We start from the raw sequence: 22,106 nt of genomic DNA on the forward strand, positions 1-22,106 counted from the left end.
AGTAGGTAAACTAAGTGAAAGACACTTCGGTGGATCTTATGGTGTCGTAGCTCAAAGAAGAGATGATGGAGACTGTCTGTTGCAGCTATGCTCAAATAACAGCCGGTTCCTTGCAAATACTAACTTTAAGCACAAAGAAAAACATCTCTTGACATGGCGACCCCAGAATTCGTCCCAACGTTGGACCCAATTAGATCACATCGCTATCAGCCACCGATGGAGGGGCTCGGTAGAAGACTGTCACTCCTTCTGAAGCAAATGCTTAGATTCAGATCATGTTCTAGTGCGAGCACTCATCTGTCTGCGTCTTACTGGACGTAGGAAAGACACTGCAAGGAAACCTCTTAGGATCCACTTAATGATAGGCAAGCTAAGGATAGATTTCAGGAACATCTGGAAAAACAGTTAGGCAGCCATATAAGTTGTGCCCACCCCGATGCCATGCGAAATGACATCCGACAAGCTGTGATATCTGCTAGTAAGGTAGACCGTAAGGTTGGGGAGAAATACTGAATTTCAGCAGCATCTAAGGCACTGACAGATGCCCGAAAACTCATCCAATCTAGCTCTGAACATAACGAAAAGCGCAGTCAACTTAAGCGCAGGCCAACAAGAAGCCTACGCAATGATCGCTAGCAGAGGTGACAAGCCAAGACAAGAGAGATGGAAAAGGCCGTGGCAATAGGCGAAATCAGACAACTGTTCGGACTTATCAAGGACACAGATAATAGTAATTCAACTGTTAGCGAAACTATCTCGAGAGAAGATGGACATATTGTTCACTCTCAATCTAGGAGATTGGATCGATGGGTAGAACACTTTAGAGATCAGTTCAACTGACCTTCACACATACTTCGATTTCCCACGATCCCCAGCCGTCCTAAATGGCGAATTGATGTAAGTCCTTCAACTATCTACGGGGTTGTAAAAGCTATAGGAAATCTGAAGCGAGTGAGAGCAGCAGGCCCTGACAGGTTTATTTTTGAGATTTTTAAGGATGGTGGTCCAGTACTGGCAGCGAGATTGACTGAGTTGTTAGGTAGGATCTAGGAGCTGAACGTAATTCCATCTGACTGGTCCCAATCCCTGATTGTGCCAGTCTGTGTGAAAAGACAAACGTCCTCTTGTGACAATCAGTGTGACTAATATAGTGTAAGACTTCGACGCCTAACCAAAGCTCGTGAAGAGCAGACTAGAGAAAACCAGACTGGTTTTCGACCTGGACGTGGTTGTGTAGACCACATATTCACTCTACGTCAGGTCCTGGAACATAGACACACATTCAGATGTTTCACAATAGTAGCATTCCTCGACCTTAAGGTGACGTTTGACTCTATTGATCGTGAGGTTTCGTGGCAATGTTCGCCTTTGGACGGAGTACCAAAGAGGTACATTAACCTCATAAAGGCTTTCTACTCGAACACAACTGGCCGAGTAAGAGCTTGTGGGGAACTATCATCACACTTGTTTACCTCAAGTAGTGTTCGTCAGGGCTGTCCACCCCCTTCATTCTTGTTTAATTTTATAGTAGACGTGCTTTCAGAAATAACACTTTCCTCATCCAGATTTAGAGGGGTTAAAATTCTACCAGGAGACCCACTTGTTGACTCAGAATATGCCGATGATATAGTTCTATTTGGTGAAGACGCCGACAAAATGCAGAGTCTTCTGACCACTATTAGCAACTATGCAGGTATGTTCTGGATGCGATTCTTCCCCTTGAAATGAAAAATGTTACTTCAAGATTGGGTTGCATCGGTATCTGAACCAATGATAGATAGTGAAGTAGTTGAGCGTGTCAACAGCTTCACTTATCATGGGAATCTCATCACCTCTTGTGGTCTGGTGTGTGACGAAATCTCAGCACGGATACAGAAGGCTCGTCTTGTTTTCGCCAACTTGCGTCATTTATGCTGTAGGTGAGATAACAGTTTACCGACCAGAGAATGGGTTTACTGTCCAACAGTTTGTTCTGTCCTACTTTATGGCAGTGAAACATAGCTGGCAAGAGCAGAGGATATTCGTAGGTTACTAGTATTTAATCATAGGTGTCTTCGAAGCATTGCTCGTGTATCCTGGGACCACTGAGTAAGTAATGCAGTTGTTAGGAAACGGGTACTATGTAAGTGTGGTAAATCAATTGATGAAGTAATGAAACTTCATCAATTGAGATGACTGGGACACGTGTTACGTATGCGTAACCACCGACTGCCCCGACGTGCAATGTTTTATGGTATAGGAGTAGGTTGGAAGAAAGCTAGGGGCGGCCAGACCAAAACATGGCACAAATCCATGAAGTCACTGTAGTGACCTACGTTTATGAATAGAACGCGATTGATGAAATGGAAACAATTATCATTATAACCAATTGTACCAGTGATTGTTTTACTGTACTTGTTTGTTTAACTGTACGAAAAGCACTTTTCGTTCACTTGTCCATCTTTCTTGTGCGAGCGCTCTTACGCTCTGCCATTTCGCTTGTAATCTTTGGCACGTCTCGATATTCTTTCGATACCACAAAATCGCCAACAAATATATCTTATCTGGACCATTAACAGCCTTCTGGTTTTTGGTCTACCGATGGATCCAAGTCGATATCTGGCACTTAATCTTATTGTGATGGTGATCATGACTCAATCACGTTTCGACACTCATCTACATCACTGACAAGTGAATTGAGCCATGTTGATAGGGATCGGCGAGATGATAGCAACTGATGGTTAGAGACTTTGAATGACATGGCTCAAAATCGTTTGCATTGTCGAAAGTACATCCACTCTTTGTGTTCTCCCAAATTCTCATCCTCTGAATTATTTATGTCACTTTCTTTTTCTCCTTTCAAATTTATTTGACTAGATTATACTCGATGAATAACATCTTCAAACCCTTGTCTTTCCGATTAGTCGCTGACCCCAGCAAACATTCACCATTAAAAATTATTAGCAAGATTCGGTTACTACTTTGGTAAACGTATAAATCGAAAACGTTAACACGAGACTTTTTGATTAACACAGACAAATGACATCTGCTAGTCAAGAAATAGACTTATGTTTGGATGCCATTAAGTTTGCTTCATTCAAGAACCTAAAGAAGAGTGAACAATTAGTTGATACATTCACATTCAGGTCTGCAAGCAGTCTAAGCTCTCAGGATGTTCTTATCAAAACCAAAATGTCGTCAATCCACTGGTACAGAGGCTCGTAATTTCGTTACTATACTAGTGGAGTTGATTGTTCCGTGTTAATTATGCGAGGATGACAAACTTGTCATGTAAAGTGTCACGGTCAGCTATCAAGGCGATACAGATAAGATAGTATCGAGCCACTAAACTTCAGCCAGTGGCTATGTCAACTTACTTCTTAAACTGTATTACCACCAAGGTTAATACAGACGAGCGTGATGCGCTCCTTCACTTTTGATGAGTCAAATGTTCCAGACCCACTAAGAGTTCAGTAGTCTACGGCCTTTCCCGATACAGATTGATTGGACTTAACGAATAATCAAAGGGTAGGTAGAGTCCAGTCTAATCGTTCATTTAGAAGCTTTCTCCATCAGTCCGAATGCTTACAACAGTCTATACATCTTCCAAGATTATTCGGAGTCTGTCACTCTTCATCGGGATGAGGTCAATGATATCTGACAACTCAGTATATCCCACAAAAATTATCGGGTCTTCTCTCAGTTTCTCACTTTCTTTAGTGGTTGGCGTCACTGATGTACTTTTAGTTGTTTACAAGTGGTTACAAACATCTTCACGATTAACTGTTTCTCAATGAAGCTTAAGTTGTTCTTCTTTGAATGAACCAACTAAATTACTTTGCCTAAAATATTCGTTGTTGCATACAAATGGTTGTTGATTTTACTGTTTGAATTTACTTTTTTAAGATCATTCTGCATAACATAAAAGGTTACTTGTTGACACATGAATTCAAGTGTTTCGATGAGTGGTACTGTGTTAAACACAATGGAGACATTTAAAGCGGCAAAAGAGAAGAAAATATGAAACAGCTATATGACATGATGAAAAAAGTAGTGGGGAAACATGGTAAACCAGAAAGATCAGTAACCAACAAAGAAAGCAAATCAATCACTCAAATTCAAGAACATAGGAACAGATGGGTGGAATACTTCGAGAAACTCTTCAATAGACACCTCCATTGAATCCACAGGACATCAAGGCAACACACACCTCCCTATAGATGTCACCCTACCAGCGACGGGAAGAGATCAGGATGGCTATCAGACCAATATATAGTGGGGAAGCAGAAGAACCTGACACAATACAAGCTGGAGCAGTGAGGTCAGACACAGAAACAACTGCAAGTATACTCCACATTATATTCAAGAAGATTTGAGAGGAAGGACAAGTTCAGAGGTTCGGAAACGCGTGTATGGGCACAGCGACGATAATTTTATTAGTGTCACTATCTTGAAGCACCGACTTTGGTGGTTTCGGTATGTTCTACGAATGTCGTCCAGTGAATTCCACATCGTGCATTATTTTCCGACGCTGGAACCAGTTGGAAAAACGGAGAGATGGTCAGTGTATAACATGGTTTTGTGGAATGAAAGAAGTATGTACAGCATTCGCTTCTGTAGTTCTACCACGACTTCCCCGTCGAGGTCCTAGAGATGGTGCAATACAGTGGCTTCAGAAGTTATCATGTATGGTTCACAACAGAATCCAGTGGCAATCCTGCTGTAACTTTTTCTAATTTCCCCATAAAAAATGGACGTAACTTTTCTAACTGGAAAAATTCCTTCTGGTTATACCTTTGCTAAATGAACTGCTTCTCCTATTGTTATTATTATTATTACACTACCATACACTAATTTATCTTTGTTTTCTTTCATCTTTTTCATAGATCCACTTTGCATTCTCTATCTCTTCACATTCTCATTGTTATTGTGTGGCGCATATATATTTGGTACCCCTTCGTATCAATATTTATGTGTTCAAATAAATAAATAAAAATACCATAATCAAGAACACAATATTTTGTTTAGTGTTGATACTTTTTGAAAACAATACAAAACACCTCGATTGTATTGCCATCTGCCCAAAATGGCCTGATAAGGCCTAGAGTGAAGAGAGTCAGCTCTTCATCTCCTAAAGCTCTCATATGGCCACGCATATACAGCCACTGCCAGGGAAGTCCTACTCACTGCCTTCTCTCAGAGGGGTTGTTGCTTACGAAATTGAAAGAAATAAACGCAAGTGTCCGACGCTTTAACCCGATTGGATTAGGGTTCGTTAGCTACAAAGGATCCACCTAGGGGAGTTTGGAAACACTGATTCCAAACCAGTGGTGCACATGGGCTGGCGTAAGGAAATGCAGTCCCATGGTAGCCGGTGATCAACATTAGGTTCATACACCATTTGTTTCCTTAAGATCTTTGAGCCAGCCCATGTGCACTATTGGTTTAGAACCAGTGTTTTCCTACTCCCTTAGGTGGATCCTCCATACTCATCATTATTCGCATCACAAATATCACATTTAATAGGTCTTTTTTTAGAATTCCGATAAACTGACAAAGAAATCATACAGATCCTGACAAGTAATAATCATTGATCTATTGAAAATTTAAAACTCTTCAAGATAGAATTTTTTAAAACAAAGAACATATCAAAACGACTACAAAATCAAACTATTTTAATTACTTCTTAACTATGCAGATTTTAAATCTCCACAGATCCTTCTATCATGATAATGCTTACTATTGTTTTACTTATTAACTTATTAAAGTTAGTGTAGACCATCAACGTTGATGATCTATGTAGGATGATTGAAGGTCTACTCGAGTTAAACGGGAACGGTGTAACGAACAAGCTAACTTCCTAAGTCACACCTCGTGATCAACACCTTACGTGGATTGCCTCATCGACGTATCAAGGGACCATGGATGCTCTGAAGACTGTACAACACAAAGGACGTTATTACAGGAATATATTAGTTAAAGGAGATACAAGTGAAAGTACAACCACTGCCGCATGGGCCAATCCATGGCGTATGATTAACTGATGCGCGTTGATTGTTCTTGACCTTGACGGGGATCAATGATCTGTTTGATATTCAGTGACCCAACTGCCGGATGATTTGGCTAGTATTCAGTGACATTTCACTGGCCCTACATTAGTATTATTATACATAACTCCTATTTAAATGTAACTTACACATTTATTTACCTATATGATACTTCGGCATGACCCCCTATTGTATAACGATTGTATTAAAATCTAAATACTTCATGAAGAAAGCCATCAAATACAGGTTGATGAACCGCAATAATAATGCTAGGTAGAAACTGCCTCACGTCAAATCAATCGAAATAAGTAGAGTAATTATTGTGATCACCTTGAATTTCCTTTTTATCAGGCTATAGAGAAATAAGTTGAAACATTTATTTATTATTTGAATTCATGAGTCAGTTGAAGCTAGTTTACCATGGAAAATCTAGAAGTACTAGATGGCTGTTTCGTCCTATTATAGGACTCCTCAATGGTGATCATCCACAATCCCATCTCACGAGATTCGAATCCATGACTTATCAGTTTCAAATGCGAACGCTTAACCTTTAGACATTTATATTGTTCAAAGATATCTTGCTACATTTACATGTAATATAAATTCATATAAAAAGAACTCAACAATCTAGATACATCTTTGTTCGGTATTTCATGTTGAAAAGTGTACCTCTCACAAAGGATTTTTTCTTTTGTAGAATTTTTTCGCCTATCATATTAATTTAAATAACCCCGCCGGTAGTTCTTCTAGAATTACTGCCGGTCCCAAGCCCGGGTAAAGGAAGAGGATTGGACATGGAGTTAGCGACTTCGTCCCGTAGAAAAATAACTCGCTAGAAAAACGATGACCAGAAAATATCATTCAAATCGTTTAAACACTGCTCTGGGAGTTGAAGGAAGAATTATGACGCCTAATGATGAAAGCTGAGATTCTTCGGAAGTCACGAGGCCGATGCACCTTCTAACAACCAGGTACATGGAACAATATGGGAGACCGGGAAGACTAGTCAAACAGCAATAGAAATGAGGAGATACAAATTGGCAGTACTCGGAATCAGCGAAACCCATTGCACACAGGCTGGACAGCAAAGGCTAGATACGGGTTAGATACAAGGAAAGCCCTAACTTGGAATCCGGAAAGGAAGTAGAAAAGAGGAAGGCCAAATAACACATTACGCCGGGAAATAGAAGCAGATATGAAAAGGATGAATAACAACTGGAAAGAACTGGAAAGGATCGCCCAGGACAAGGTTGAATGAAGAATACTGGTGTGTGGCCTATGCTCCTCCACGAGAGGTAACAGACATAAGTAAGTAAGTTATCAAAACCGTATCATTTAAAAGTAATTAGTCTAATTATTGTATGATTTGTATAACCTGATTTAGAAACATATAAACTCTATCATAATATACACCTAAGTAGATAATAGTTTATTAAATTAATATGTACTTTACTATGAAAATGTTCCTGATCTACTATTATATTATTAACTCACGTATTGATGTGATGTTGATTACTTATATCTACATAAGTAATATATAATGATGGTCAAGCAGAGAATGTATTTCAGCAGAAGATTGATAAAGAAAGAATGGGAACGGAACCCAATTAGTATGAAAATGAATGAACAATGAAATCAGAGACGATGGACAGATATTTGCAGAAGGAACAATCAAGATTGAGATATTGATTAATAGTTTGTTTAATGTATGCAAAGATCGATAGTGGGTAGAAGTGGAATCCAGTTTGACGCGCGTTTCGTCCTATTTGGGACTCGACAGCAGGATGTAGCTGCATCTCAGAGTTGATGTTCACTATGGGACTCAAACCCAGTACCGTTCGCTTCAAACACTTGCTTGTGCAATGGGGTGAAGTTTAAGTTCACTTGCTATTGTTTGTTTGAATCTTCTCATTGATGTTTAGGACTGCAATTGATCAGTTTGTTTATTGTATGGTTGTCAGGTTTTAGTGAGATGATTATGTAATTTTGTTTCCAAATACATTGGGTTGTCCTTACGCGTTTTCTTGTTCACTAGATTGATTAGAAAGTCAAGATATTTTAGATGGCATCGAGTCTCCATTGACTATGATCACCACTACATTAAGATTACACACCCAAAAACGACTTGGTTCCTTCGCTAGCTCGTAAATCAGAAGACTGCGACTGGTCCAGATAAAGTATATTTATTGGCGATCTCGTGGTATCGAAAGATGTGCCAACGAGTACAGGTAATAAGGGCAGAGCGTGAGAAATTTCGAGCGAACAAGGCGGACGACCGAACGAAAAGTGATTTGATACAGTTAAACAACGACGAGTACTGTAGAACAATCACTGGTACAATTGGTTATAATAATAATTGTTTCCATTACACTAATCGCGTTCTCGTCGAGAAAAGCAGGTCACTACAATATATTTTCAGTTATCATAGTCTTATTTCAAAATAAGGATAAAGTTATCTATTACTATCTAGAAAACTTAGTCATTAAGTTGAAGTTCATAATGATTGGATGCAGACATATATGAGGGAAACTCTTGATTGAATATACTTATACTCCCTTCATGAAATGTTTACTTTAAATAATCTTACAGAACAACAGTATGGATTGGTGACTCAGGAAATCAAGATGAGTTGACCGAATTTCGACAATATGCACCACTGGATAGCAGCTCCATAGTCACCAAGTTAAGCGTTAATTCCTGAGGTCGAAGGTACTTTGTTCAATCCCTTGTAGTAGAGTTATTTGTATGCTCACTATTGAAGAGTATTCTACTAAGAAGAAACAGCTGTTCAGTGCTTACTAGTTTTTAATGGGCGTTTAACCAAAGCGAACATCTCTGATATGCAGGTACATCCAGCTGTCCCAAATATGACGAAACGTGCGTCCTGGATTCCACTGCTAGCCACTATCAATCTTTGCTTACAATGCTTGTGAAATAAGGCTACATCGAGGCAATACGCACAGTATATACATATGCCAATTAGAGACCGACCAGTTGCAGGCTTAAACATCAATGGGAAGATTCAAACAAACAATACTAAGTGAATCCAATATATTGGTTCATTTGGACCATTCTACCTAGAGAATTGTAATTAGTTGTTTTGTCTAAGTGAATGATCATAGGTTTGAATTTCCTTCCAAGGAGTCTCAGTTCACATAGAAACCTTATCTAAATCCATTCATTGGTGGAAACCTTTTTTAATCATTTAGATTGTCAACTTAACTCCGTCTGTAGCTCCTCCAGGGGCTACTGCCGGTCCAAAGCCCGGATAAAGGAGGAGGGTCGGGCATGTGGTTAGCGACCCTATCTTTTAGAAAACTAACCTCTGAGTACTTAAAACGTAAGATTCATCTATAAATTGGATATTGTTTATATTACAGTCATCATCCTATAAAGAAATTCAATGATGAAGCAGTGGATTGGTTTCCATGCTATTGTAGAAAGTTATAAAATAGTGCAATTTGATGGAACAGATTTATTGCTGTAATGTTTTTTTTATTATTTTCGAAGCCTAAGAATGAAATCAGTGAGAGATAGAGCCAGGTCTTCATTTTACTAAAATACAAGTGATCTATGAAACTTCTAATCATAAGATGAATGTTTCATATATCAATATATTATTTCCTTAGAGGAAAAATCTACAGGCAGCCCGGGTTTGACTCCTGGCGCGGCAGAGTTTAGCGCCCAAATGCCCTGGTACAGCCGAGTGAGGAGAGAGTCAGCTCTCCCTCTCGAAATGCTCTCACATAGCCACACGAATAAAGCCAGTGCCAGGGAAGTTCTACTCACTACCTTCTCGCATCAGAGGTTAATAGTTGAATTCACGAGTCAATTGAAGCTAGACAGACTACCATGAACAAACCTAGAAGCATTAGACAGCCATTTCGTCCTAGTACGGGACTCCTCAGCAGTGATCGACCACATTCACAATACCATCTCACGAGGTTCGAACCAAGGACTTATCAATCTCACGAGCGAGTGCTGAATTTCTAGACTACTGAGCCAATTGCTTATTCGCACTGCTGATGAATCCCATACTAGGTCGAAACAACCGTCCAGGATTTACAGGTTTTCCATGGTGATCTAGCTTCAAGTGACCCTTCTTTGATGACAAAGAAAAAGTAGTAATATAGAAGAATAAACTTTATTATTGTTTTGACCAAAAACAATAAAGTAAATTATTCAAAAATATTCTTATGGTAATAAGATAAAGAACTAGAGAAAATATCAAAATCATCATCAAAAAAATCCCCAAAAAAGGAAAAGAAAAATACCTGAATACCATTTGAGATAACAAGATAATAAAGATAAATGATGACATAATCTATGACTAAAGAAAATCTCAACAACAACAACAACGACGACGACGTCGACGACAAAGATGGACTTTATCTTGTATGAATGAAGGAATATAACTTAACACCAAAAAAATGGTGACCATAAGAAAGGAGACCACATCAATGTACTAGCTGCTAAACCTAGTAAAGCTGCATCACCAACACTATAACCATAACCACAACCACAATAATAACCATGTCGACAATGACATGGAATTTCATTACCATCACCAAGTATAATTGTACGTGATCCATCAGGATGTTCAATAATTTGTCGAGGCATTATATATTGACCGTCTGAACCACGATATATAATCTATAGAAAAATTAAAACAAGATAAATCATTTTATGTAACTAACATAAAATAACTATGGTCATAAATTTATGTATTTATTTATGTGTTTAAAAAAACAGCCCCCAAATGCCCTGGTACGGCCGAGAGTGGGGAGAGTCAGCTCTTCCTCTCAAAATGCTCTTCTCACATGGCCACGTATGTACAACCACTGCCACAAAAATCCTATTTACTGCTTCCTCGTGACGGGGAGGGGTGTTGTTTACGAAATTGAAAGGAAGGAAAGCGAATGTCCGAAGTTTTAACCGAGTTAGTGGAAACAGAAAGTCCACCTAGGGGACTTGGAAAACATTGATTTCAAAGTAATGGTACATATGGACTCCAGGATCCTGAGGGAACAATTTAATAACATGATCCGATAAAACTGTGCACAAAATCATGAACTAATCATATTTATTAATGTTAGTCAGTAATTAAAAGAACACCATTATAGTGTTTTTTTATTTTATTTATTTACTTAAACATATAGATATTGGTACGACGAAGCACCAGATACATATGCGCCACACAAATCTTATTTGATTTGTGTGAGGGCTGTGATAATGCCCAGGTGCTCAAATTGAAGCAGGTGGTTTTCTTAGAGGGCCACACCCAGAGCCTTCGACCTAAGTCAGTCAGTCAGCTGCAACGTAGGACCAGGCACATATATGCATCGGTCCACGTTGCCATACCTCGTTAGCACAACAAGATGAACACCGGATTCATAGAAACAGTTAATTTAGTGGTGGTAACATATAAAAGAAAGATTGTATATAAGGATATAGTACAGGAAGAAAGACAGATATGAAACAACTTTAATCTCAAGGTTTAAGGGAAGATAAAGAGTGGCTTTCGACCTAAAGGTCTGATCCTTAAGGCAGTGGAGCAATGTAATGAAATGCAGTCACATAGTAGCCGGTGACCAACAATTGGTTCATATACTATTTGTTCCAACAGGATACTGGAGCTCATGTGCACTATTGGTTTGGAATTAGGGTTTTCCAACTCCACTAGCTGGAATTTCCGTGTCCACCGACCCGGCTAAAGTGCCTGACATTCACTTTTTGTTCTCTCAATTTCGTAAACAACACCTCCTCGCCACTAGAAGGCAGTGAGTAGGACATCCGTGGCAGTGTTTGCATGCACGTGGTCATGAGAGAAGGCGGGCCTTCTCCACTTTCAGCCGTACCACGCATCCACGTTCCACAATGAGGGGATTCAAGTTTAACCAATTACTGTTCACTCTTGTTTATTTTTGTTACACTTTTGCATCGTCAGGAGTATCAGATGAAATTCATGGATAATTGTTGAAAGGGAAATTAACACTTATGGTATGTTAAAGAAACTGAAGATTGAGATTAACCTGAAGTATTACCTGACTGTAATATATTTACCAAAACCTTAAGAAACTTTTTTTCAAGGTATTTCTTTTATTTATGAGAACTACCAAATGTTCATATCCTGTTGCCTAAAATTGCCCTAAATTAGGATAATGACCCTGACACTGATCTATCAACTATATGATATTTCAACCGATTACCTGTTAATTAATACTAGTTATTATCAAGCTCAATACTTTTTTGAAACGTCTTGTCAAGAACTAATTTGTGTAGATTATGGAAATGATTGCTTCTTTACCCAGAAAAATGACTGTAACTTACTGGTCATATAGCATTTCGTGTAAAAGTAAGTTAGTCATACCTTTCCTGATGATATTATTCGACAAATGGAGCGAAGATGTGTGAAGCTTGAGCCTAAGGACAACATCATTGTAACGAATTTCTCCAAAGACAACCTTTGCATTTTCCTCTATACTCTATCACAATGAACGTCACAGGAAATTTGGTGTTTATTTCCATTTATTCAAAGTAAAAAACTGTATCTGAAGCGCTACTAAAATTTTCATAAAGCTGTACTGAAGATTTTATCTATGCTCATAGCAAAGGACTTTTTAATGAGGAATCAAGTTTATGGATCAGTTACACTACCAAACACATTAGAAACAAATTATATGTACACCCTTCCCATGTTAGGTTACAATATAAATCAAATACAGGATTAACAGCATTCATTATGGACCTGTTACTTACAGGTACTTCCCGCATTCCTCCAGAAGCTTGATATAAAGGAACTGTGGTTTCAGCAGGACATGCGTATTGATAGTAGTTTGTGCCATCTGTATAACCTGGTGGTGGAGCTTCTGGAGGTGGCATATGAACTCGATAACGAGGGATGGACATTCCTTTTACTTCAGATAAAGCAAGACGCCATACCACTGCATCATCAGGTGACTGGGCGCAGAAATACCAGTCAGATTCATCTGTCCTGAGGCCGAAAATGCACTCGCTAGAACGATCTTTAGGTGGATCGATATTTCGCTACAAAAACAAAAGAGAGAATAAAAATATTAAAATTCAAAGGGTACTGTAATAGTCGAGTTTTGAGTAACGAAACAGGTACTATAACAGATAGAAGTGAAATAAGCATCCATGTTTTGACAGAATGCTCAAAATGTCTACTTGGTTTTTTCCATATAGGAATGCGTAAGGGATTTACCATTTTTGACCATTGAGAAGAAAATAATGTTTGCGTCATTTTATCAAAGGCAGTCAATGAGGCTTTGTGTTGTCTACCACTCATCAACAAAATTATACTGTCTACTTCTGAGTGTAGACCGTGGCCGAATAACGTCAACATTTCAGCTTAACTCAAGACGTTTTTACAGAAAGAAAGAACTAGTTCGCACAAATAAAGGTATAAAGCGATTTGAATCCCGTGATCTAAGAGGAAACACAGAGAGTATACACGTACGCCACTGTGATTGATTCCGAGACACGTCTCTCATAGTCTCCAACCATTGGTCACGACAGTCACGCGAACCCCAACCAAGTAGTCTGCATCTACCAACATGGCTCTGACTAGATGTTAGTGAGAACGGCAAATGTGAAAACTTATAGTTTGTATTGAACATAAACGGACCTCATGAGAACGTGGATCTAGCAAAATTAACTGCTACATCTTGTAACAATTTCTAGCAACCACATACCAATCTTATTTGGACGATGCCATCTAGTGTATGTTCAAGGCTAAACTAATGTTGCCGAAATTAATCGACATAAATAACCGCTAAAAAGTAATGTCAACTTGACTAGTCATAAAAAAAAATGTATGAAAGAATGAGTTATAACACAGAGAAAAAAGACAGGAAATACATACAGTTTTTGCACCACTCATGAAATTTCCTGTGTTCAGAATGAGTTACTGTTTTGGAATTAAAGAATGTTTGGTAGAGGAATTCATCCACGTGACTAAGTCATTTTTCTTTCGAAACCTTTATATGAGTACAAATAACCGTTCAACTGCTCCCGCACTTCTATGTTATTAGTGTGGATCCTACTAAGGTCTACGGGTTCGTTAGTGAACAATGGCTTTACATTGGCATTGTAATCTTTCAAAAAAAGACTCTCCAATCTTCAGTATACACCGTGGTCCCTGTATGAACTCATCCTTTTTTATTATCGAAAGAACCGTAGATGCCATACAGTGTCACTTTTTATCTCAAATTCTAGAAAACTCACTACAATTATATTAAAAGCCATTTACCTAATCCCATTTCAACTCCCTATCGCATATTCGCTCTGAAGACAGTCAATTACAGTATTTTCGTTAATGTTGCTCATAGATCTATCTATAGTAAGAGTTCTGTCGATATCAAGAAATTTAAAAGTTAGATCTGGCACGACCTTGAAGTGTAGATATCAACCCTGATTGGTTCGGCAACACAGTTTAGTTTAAGTGTCCGATAAATGAAGATACGCTATAATAAAAGTCGTTCATGAAAAGTTAGCAAGTAAAAGTTTCTCGAGTAAATGAAATTACACAGTCAAAAAGCAAATGAGCAATGTTTTACTATTATTTCGTCCCGTACTACCCCTTAATAGTATCTTCATCTTAGCAACACACTTAAAATCGAAAAAACAATTAAGTATACGTTATGTATAATTATATGATCTGTTAACTCATGAACAACAATGGTTACGAGAAACATTTATGTTTGATTAATTTGTTAGTTGAGACAGAAAATTGGACAACAGGCAAAGATATCGATTTGTCTCGACATACTATCCATGGATTTTAACAGTACATTTGGAAAGGTATATCACGGTCTCCAGATTTCGAATAACAAGTGCCAGGCAAGAGTGGACAAGGAACTTTCAATGCCCAAAGAGAGAGTGAAGGTAAATGGGACAGTATCTGGATGAGAAATGGTTAGAAACGGTGTACACAAAGGTACAATATTAAGTTTTCTATATTGTCCCCTACGTCAATAAATTACCAAGACTGTCTAAGTTATTAACACTTTATTGCGGATCATGTCAAAGTCTAACAATATGCAGTGAGAGTGATCATCTTGATCTCCAAGTTGATTTTGAGGAACTAATTAGATGGTCCCGAAACTGAGGTTTGGAGACTAATCCTAGAAATGCCCTAATGAACATTGGACACGGCAATGGTAAATGGTATACAACCGTTGGCACAGCTTCCAACGAGCCCCGGGAGTAATAGTCAGTCACGTCTTAGAAGCAACTGTGAGTTACAATGCACCAGTTCCCAAAGATATCTGAGTGTTAAGGTCACTTGGCCAAGTATTCAAATGTTTTGAAGATATGTTTCGGATTTCATACTGCACCTATGTGAGACCTCGCTTAGAGCATTGGATTTATTCAGCTAGTCCATGTCTTACTAAAGATCCTACCACACTTGAGCGTGTTCAATGAGTAGGAACTAGGTTAATGACAGGTCTTTCCAGACTCTCCTACGATGAGTGATTACAACACTGGGACCTTTCCCTCACTATATGACGCGAGGTGACCTTACATCGGCGCTGAATCTTGAAAAGCAATTTCAGTATCAACATATGGTATCATTTTTACGCCAGTGGAACTTGTCATCTCCAATGTCAAGGGAAAAAGGCTTAAAACCACAATCAAATAAACTCAACGGGATCTCGTTCCCTGAATCAAGGAGTCAATAACTAGATCGTCCTACTTGAACGAAAATTATTAAGCCTATTAGTGAACATTTTCAAGAAATGGCGTCTCTACTGGGAAACAAGCTGCAAGAAACAATAGAGGTCGACCAACCTACTTTCTTTGTTACTGAAGATGTCCACCCATAATTGCACAAATGCACACTGGGCATTAGTCAGACAGACAGGTAGGATGTAATATCTGCACATCAAGTTGTTTTTCATTTAACTGGATTTCGTAGATCTACGACAACCTTAGTTGATATGATTTGGAGAAGTCAACAGACAAAACCGCAGACATCTACGAGTAAATTCCCACAAACAACCCATACTATAAATTAAAATCAGATATTAGTGCTTAAAACTTTTGAAATACTATAGAGACAATATATTATCATAGTAAACCTAATAACATAGTGGTATACTTAAGCTTTAGCATAAACTTTCATTAACTTACATGACCAGACAGAATTTCCCTGCAAACTCGTGGAACATTAATAGTCGCTTTCGCTACATAATCATCCTTACTTTCAAAGTATCGCAGTTCACCATTCCCATAAAGAACTAGCCATGCGGGTTTCCAACGTTTTAAAAAAGTACCTTTGAAAATAAGCTAAATAATTTTACAACCCAAGCCTACTGAGACGAAGAACAGAGTCGGCTTTCAAGATGTTAATGGATGATGCCATCATCAGCTGACCGCAACTGAACTAAAACAACAACTTCCTAGTAGTCCTTGAGCCTACACCAACGGTTAAGTGTTCAATTAACAGAAAGAGAATGTAGTAAGGAAAATAGTTTACAAATTCAGTAACAGATATCTGGTGTCATACAAAGATGTCGTATGGCTCAATCATCAAGTTGGTTTCTGAGGCGAAACTTTCAACCAATGGGATTTCTTTAAGTATCTAAGACTGGTCTGGTTATCCGACTTGCTGAACTCCAAGTATCGGCCAGTGGTCTTATTATTAGGGCCAATACTGTCATTCATTCTTATCTCTTAGTTTTTTTCTTAGCAGTAACAATTCCCTGCAGCCTTCAAGAACTGAGAAGGCCATAGTCTTATTTCATGAAACGAATTCTCTTCAGTTTGAGTTTCAGTTTCAGACTCGGTTTCGGTTTCGGTTTGGAAAGGACAGGAGGTTTGTTGGCCTCTGTTAGTCCTGGCAATGATGGTCTCTCAGCTGATCCGACTTTCTTTTGAAGGAGTCGACGGATGGAGCCTCAACCACGTTCTCAGGTAATGAATTCCACTCGTTGATTATTCGATGGGAAAGTCGGTAGTCAGCTGACAAGTAATTCGTCCTGGGCTTGTGAACTTTTTTGGAGTGTCCTCATATATTTTCTATTTTGGAAGACAAGAAAAATGAGGGCATATCGGGCGCAAATTTGTCATTAAGCAATTTGAAAACTGTAATCAAGCCGCCTCTGATTCTTCTATATGACAGCGGGAATAGGTTTAGCTTGGTCAGTCTGGTACCATACGGGAGCTTCGCTATTCCGGGAATCAGCCTAGTTGCTTTTCTCTGAACTCTTCCCAAGAGTTCACTGTCTTTTTTAGGCAGGGGCTAGCTGCTTGTATGCAGTACTCAAATTTAAGACGCACGAACACTGTTTACAAAGTCAGAAACGTTTTAGTGTCGAGATGACTAAAAGCCCTACGTATGGACCATAAAGTTCTAAAACCTTTAGTGGCTATTGCACGGCAGTGTGTATTAGTCTTTAAGTCTTGACTAACGATGACTCTTAAGTCATTGTGTCTGGACAATAGGTAGCTCAGTGTTATTCACCGTGTATATATCTGTACCCTGGTGGCCAATATGCATCACAATACACTTGGAAGTATTTATCGGCGATTGCCAGGTTTGGGACCATTCAGAAAATCTCTCCAGGTCATTTCGGAGTTCACCCTTACTTCGTATCGCTCTCCATATCTTGACATCGTCAGCATAGAGCAAGACCGATGACGATAGTGGACGAGGGAGGTCATTTACGTACAAGAGTATTAACACTGGCCCCAAAACTGTACCCTGGGGGACCACACCAGGCACAGTTTCCCAACTAGACAACTTGGAGTTCACCCGTACTCTTTGTTGACGCCCAACTAGGAAGTCTTTTATCCACACAATAGATTGCCTCCAATCCCGACATTTCTTAGCTTATATAACAGCCGGTTGTGGGGAACTTTATCGAAAGCTCTGCTGAAGTCAATGTAGGCTACGTCTACAGGTAACTTTTGGTCCTTAAGAGCGTACCAGCTTTCACGAGCGACTAATAAGTTAGTGAGACGAGAATAACCTGTTCTAAAACCATGCTGCTTCTCCGAGAGGATCCGGCTTTCATCAAGGTAGTTAAACAGCTTCCGAATAATCTTTTCTAAGATTTTAACAATCACACTAGTTAGGCTAATGGATCGGTAATGCTCAGGCTTGTGTTTTGTACCTGATTTGAAGACAGGACTTACTGTGGCGTTCTTCCAGTCTTTTGGTTGACGACCCTGGGTTAAAACATATACTTAAAGGGTTCGCAACAAAGTTAGCTAATTCCTTTAGTAACCTAGGATGCAGTTCATCGGGTTCAGTGGATTTGCCTATGTCAAGCTTATTTAGCAGATCAAGGATATCAAGTTCATTAACGGTCACGCTGTCCAGTGTTTGTGTGGGGGGATTTTCATGGACTGGTGGGAAGGGTCTTTCTATGGTATATATATATATATGTATTGCTAAAGTATTTTGAGAATACATGAGCTTTGCCAAAGTCATCCTCCATTAGTGATGAGACAGTACGGTCTCCCAATAGTGAAGGGACATTTCTTCTCTTTGTCCTTTGGTTTATATACGAATACAAACGTTTAGGACATTCTATGGATTCCTTAACGATTTTCTCTTCGTATAGCTTTCTGGACTTACGGAGGGTCAAAGCGCAGGTATTCCGAGCTTTTTGATACTGATATTTTGCCTCATGAGTCCCCAGTGACCTAAATCTATCCCACATTTTCCTTCTTTTACGGAGAAGGATGCGAACCTCCCTACTGAACCAAGGTGAGGAGTTTCTCAAACTCATTTCCAGAGATATTCTGCAGTCATCCTTCCACATCAACCATTGCTTCATGCCTCAATAGTCTTATGACTTGCTCCTCAGAACAAACTTCATCTGGAGTATCCACACTCTACTGCTAAACGCCCACCATAACTTCTAGCCACACCTCATATGTTTACGCATCACTTTGTTATTGTGTTTCATCGATCAGTTAAATCTCTCATACTTCGTCAAACACCTGTGTACAGGAAAACGAGGTGAGTATAAGGAAGTAAGAAGTCAACACAACTTGACATTTCAAGATTTACTAGCGGTGTAGGATGTGTTCAACAAGTACTTTCAATATAGCAGAGATTTGTTGCCCGGACAGATGGCTTAGGTCGAGTTATGCTCTCCAGGCTGGACAGCTTGGTCGTGTAGTTTCCCCTCTATCCAAGGTTTCAATATCCTCCTAGTCGAATGTGTGTGACCTTGTATGTTGATTTCATTTTATTTCACAGAAGCACTGGGCGGAAGTGCGCTAAGAAAGCTTAACTAAAGATAACGAAGGTAGCAGAATGAAGAACAGTGATTGAAACAGCCCAGTCATGAAGTGCATTACTACAAAAATAATGTTTTCACACAAATATCATTTTTATGTTTTTGATGCTACAATATTCACTGAATCGAACACGAGAAGGAGGAAGAAAGGCATTGTAACAATTTCATTCAAGAAAACGTATCAATAAATCTCTATTCAGAGGCTATTAGGAATGTTTCATGTCGCAATATTTGTGAATAGGTAAAAGTAAGTGTCTTACTAAGTCGCTCCGACAAAAATATTAGTCTATGCATGCATGTCCCAAATTTTTCGGAAGTGATGGAGGACTCATCTTCAATGCCACTCTTAACTGATTCAAAACATCATCATCACCAAGTCGTTCCATGGCATTTCAGTACATTTCTTCAAGGACGTTAGCCACGGATAAATTAAGTACTGAGAAATAAAACTTACGGTCTTAACTGACAGCTGTAAAACTACTAACCATGCTCATGAAGATATTTATGTTCTTCTCGATTAACATCTTATTGATGGCCGGCACGCAGTTTTGGCTAGTGGTATGGCCCACTCTCCAACAAAAGGCTGAATTCTAACAAAACTACTGTCCCTTTTGTTGAGTTGCCTGGGAATAACTTTGTCAGAGAGTAATGTATCTTCCTATCCCGGTCAGTTGTAGTCCTCAGACACAATATATTTCTACCATGGCAGGTGCACGCAGGGTCTATGAATTCCAACATTAGTTTGCCAACAGTATGCTTCTCATGTAGTTGTTAAATGAAGTATATCGACAAAATTTAAATACACTACATTCATTCAACTATGTCAAAGTGTCAGTAATTAGGTTCATGTTTTAGTATCGCACTGAGTACAGTTTTCTAAAACATTTTTCCGAAATGGTACCGCGTCCATGTTCCACACCAGATTTTAACTCTGCATAATTGTGCTAGGATTCTGTTCGTACTAAGTATTTATGCAATACAACTTTTCAAGTTTTTAGTTGTTACAAAGTAAATTTGCAGAGTGCTTGGTGTGAGCTATAACCTTGAAAAAAATGTAGGTCACGTCTGTTCCAGGCGTCAGAAGTACCATATATGTGCCCTGAGAGCGTGATGCTGTAAAAATAGAAACAAAGGAACAGCAAGGCACTTGGATATGAACACTAATCAATGTTTAACATTTTGTAGTTGAACAGACAGAGGTATGACTAATTCTTAGTTTAAACTCATACTGTCTCTTGTTGCTAAAGTAAAATGTAGTTTTAGCCTCCAGATGAGAGAATACAGTAATAACGAACAGTGAGTTGTGATATTTAACATGGTGGAGTAGGTTCAAATGATGAAAGGAAAATTGGAGTTAAAATAAAATGACTACGTATCAGAATGGAAAGCATGTCAAGAGAGTAAGATGTCAAGAAACACTGATAATTTTATGTTTTATTATCTACCTTTTTAACTCTCTATACTATGACTTTACTTAAGCTTTTTTTAAAGTGCAATACTGATCTCTACTAAATAAGTTAAAAACTTTTGATATGGCGTGTAAAATGTATAACTACATTTAATCCTCCTTTGAAGACCGAACCCAGGTAGTGAAAACGGGGAAACACTACTCCCACCCTCAGAACATTAATAATAAAATCTTCCAGGGCTCAGTCAATGGACTTTTATTGTCCACTAAGTATGGTAATGTCCCATTCCATTGCTTCACACTTGGTAAGGCCTTTTTATCCGCCGATGACACTTAAATGGTATATACACTTTGCTGACTAACCAATAATTTCATCTCATTACCCACTGTCTTATTTACGACCATCAGATTTCTAGACTTTTTCGTTCACTTCGGTAAACATCTATCTCCCGTCGTACCCTTTTAAACGCTAAAACTTTGGTTGAAAACTGATAATAAATGGTGTAGTCATCTAAAGTAATGCATCGATGCCTTCCGCACTCTCCGTAATTTGTAGTCGACTGATAAGCTAGTAAAAGGGTACTTACATAAATATTGTTCTCCAACGGGATGCGAAATAGAACACTGTGTATGGAAATTTTTATTTAAAAGTAAGTCCAAACGTACCTATCATCACAAAAGAAGGAAGGGTGGAGTAACTGATCACTCACGAATGTGGGGCAGAACATTTTATTTGCTCCGGGTTCTTTATGGTTGAGGACGAGGCAACCAATCAGTAATACCTAAGCTTGTTCTCCCACCCTCGCTTATCAGGCTCGTGTTTCTAAGATAAATCATAATATTCGAACTCGGACTTTTACATTGTGGCCTGGTGACTGGCATTAGACGAAAAAAATTACAATAAAAAAGTAGACAACGAAAGACTTGTTTATTAGAGTTTCTGAGCGCTTCACTCTCTTTCAACGAACTCTCGATTCTAATGAACAGCCTTCGTGATTATAACTTCGACTTTTCATCATTTAAGCCTATTTCACCTTGTCACACATCGTGAATAATTGTTCTTTGTTGCTGGATTGTTTTATCTGAAGGCTGTCTCCACACTTCACTCTTTCAACGGCAGATAGCATGAGTTTCATGTACTAATATACCACTTTTTTTCATCTCGACTACAAACCTTTGAGCATTGTTTAATGTTTATACTCAAGTGTCCTGTTGCCCTTTTTTCTCCTTTTTGAGGCATCACGTACCCAATGCCTAAAAATGGGGCATTTTACGCCTAAAATATCTAACCGATGCGTTTTTTAAGGTCACAGCTCATACCAAGCGGTTTTTTATATGTACTTTATAACTACTATAACTTCCTTAAACAGTTGTATTGGATAAATACTTGACGTC

The 22,106-nt window shown here is 38.7% G+C and overlaps 1 protein-coding gene across 1 annotated transcript; it reads right to left on the minus strand.

Annotated features, from left to right (window-relative positions):
• Positions 1-10,157: 10,157 nt before the first annotated feature.
• Positions 10,158-16,441, minus strand: Smp_099150 (hypothetical protein). Its single transcript, XM_018791753.1, has 4 exons — positions 16,365-16,441; positions 16,182-16,324; positions 12,786-13,073; positions 10,158-10,679 (listed from the first exon to the last, which is right to left on the minus strand). The coding sequence occupies exons 1-4, from the start codon at positions 16,414-16,416 to the stop codon at positions 10,443-10,445; spliced, it is 720 nt and encodes a 239-aa protein (XP_018645076.1). The 5' UTR covers positions 16,417-16,441; the 3' UTR covers positions 10,158-10,442.
• Positions 16,442-22,106: the final 5,665 nt, after the last annotated feature.

The sequence above is a fragment of the Schistosoma mansoni genome, assembly GCF_000237925.1.
Source record: "Schistosoma mansoni, WGS project CABG00000000 data, chromosome 1 unplaced supercontig 0076, strain Puerto Rico, whole genome shotgun sequence".
Lineage (NCBI taxonomy): Eukaryota > Metazoa > Platyhelminthes > Trematoda > Strigeidida > Schistosomatidae > Schistosoma > Schistosoma mansoni.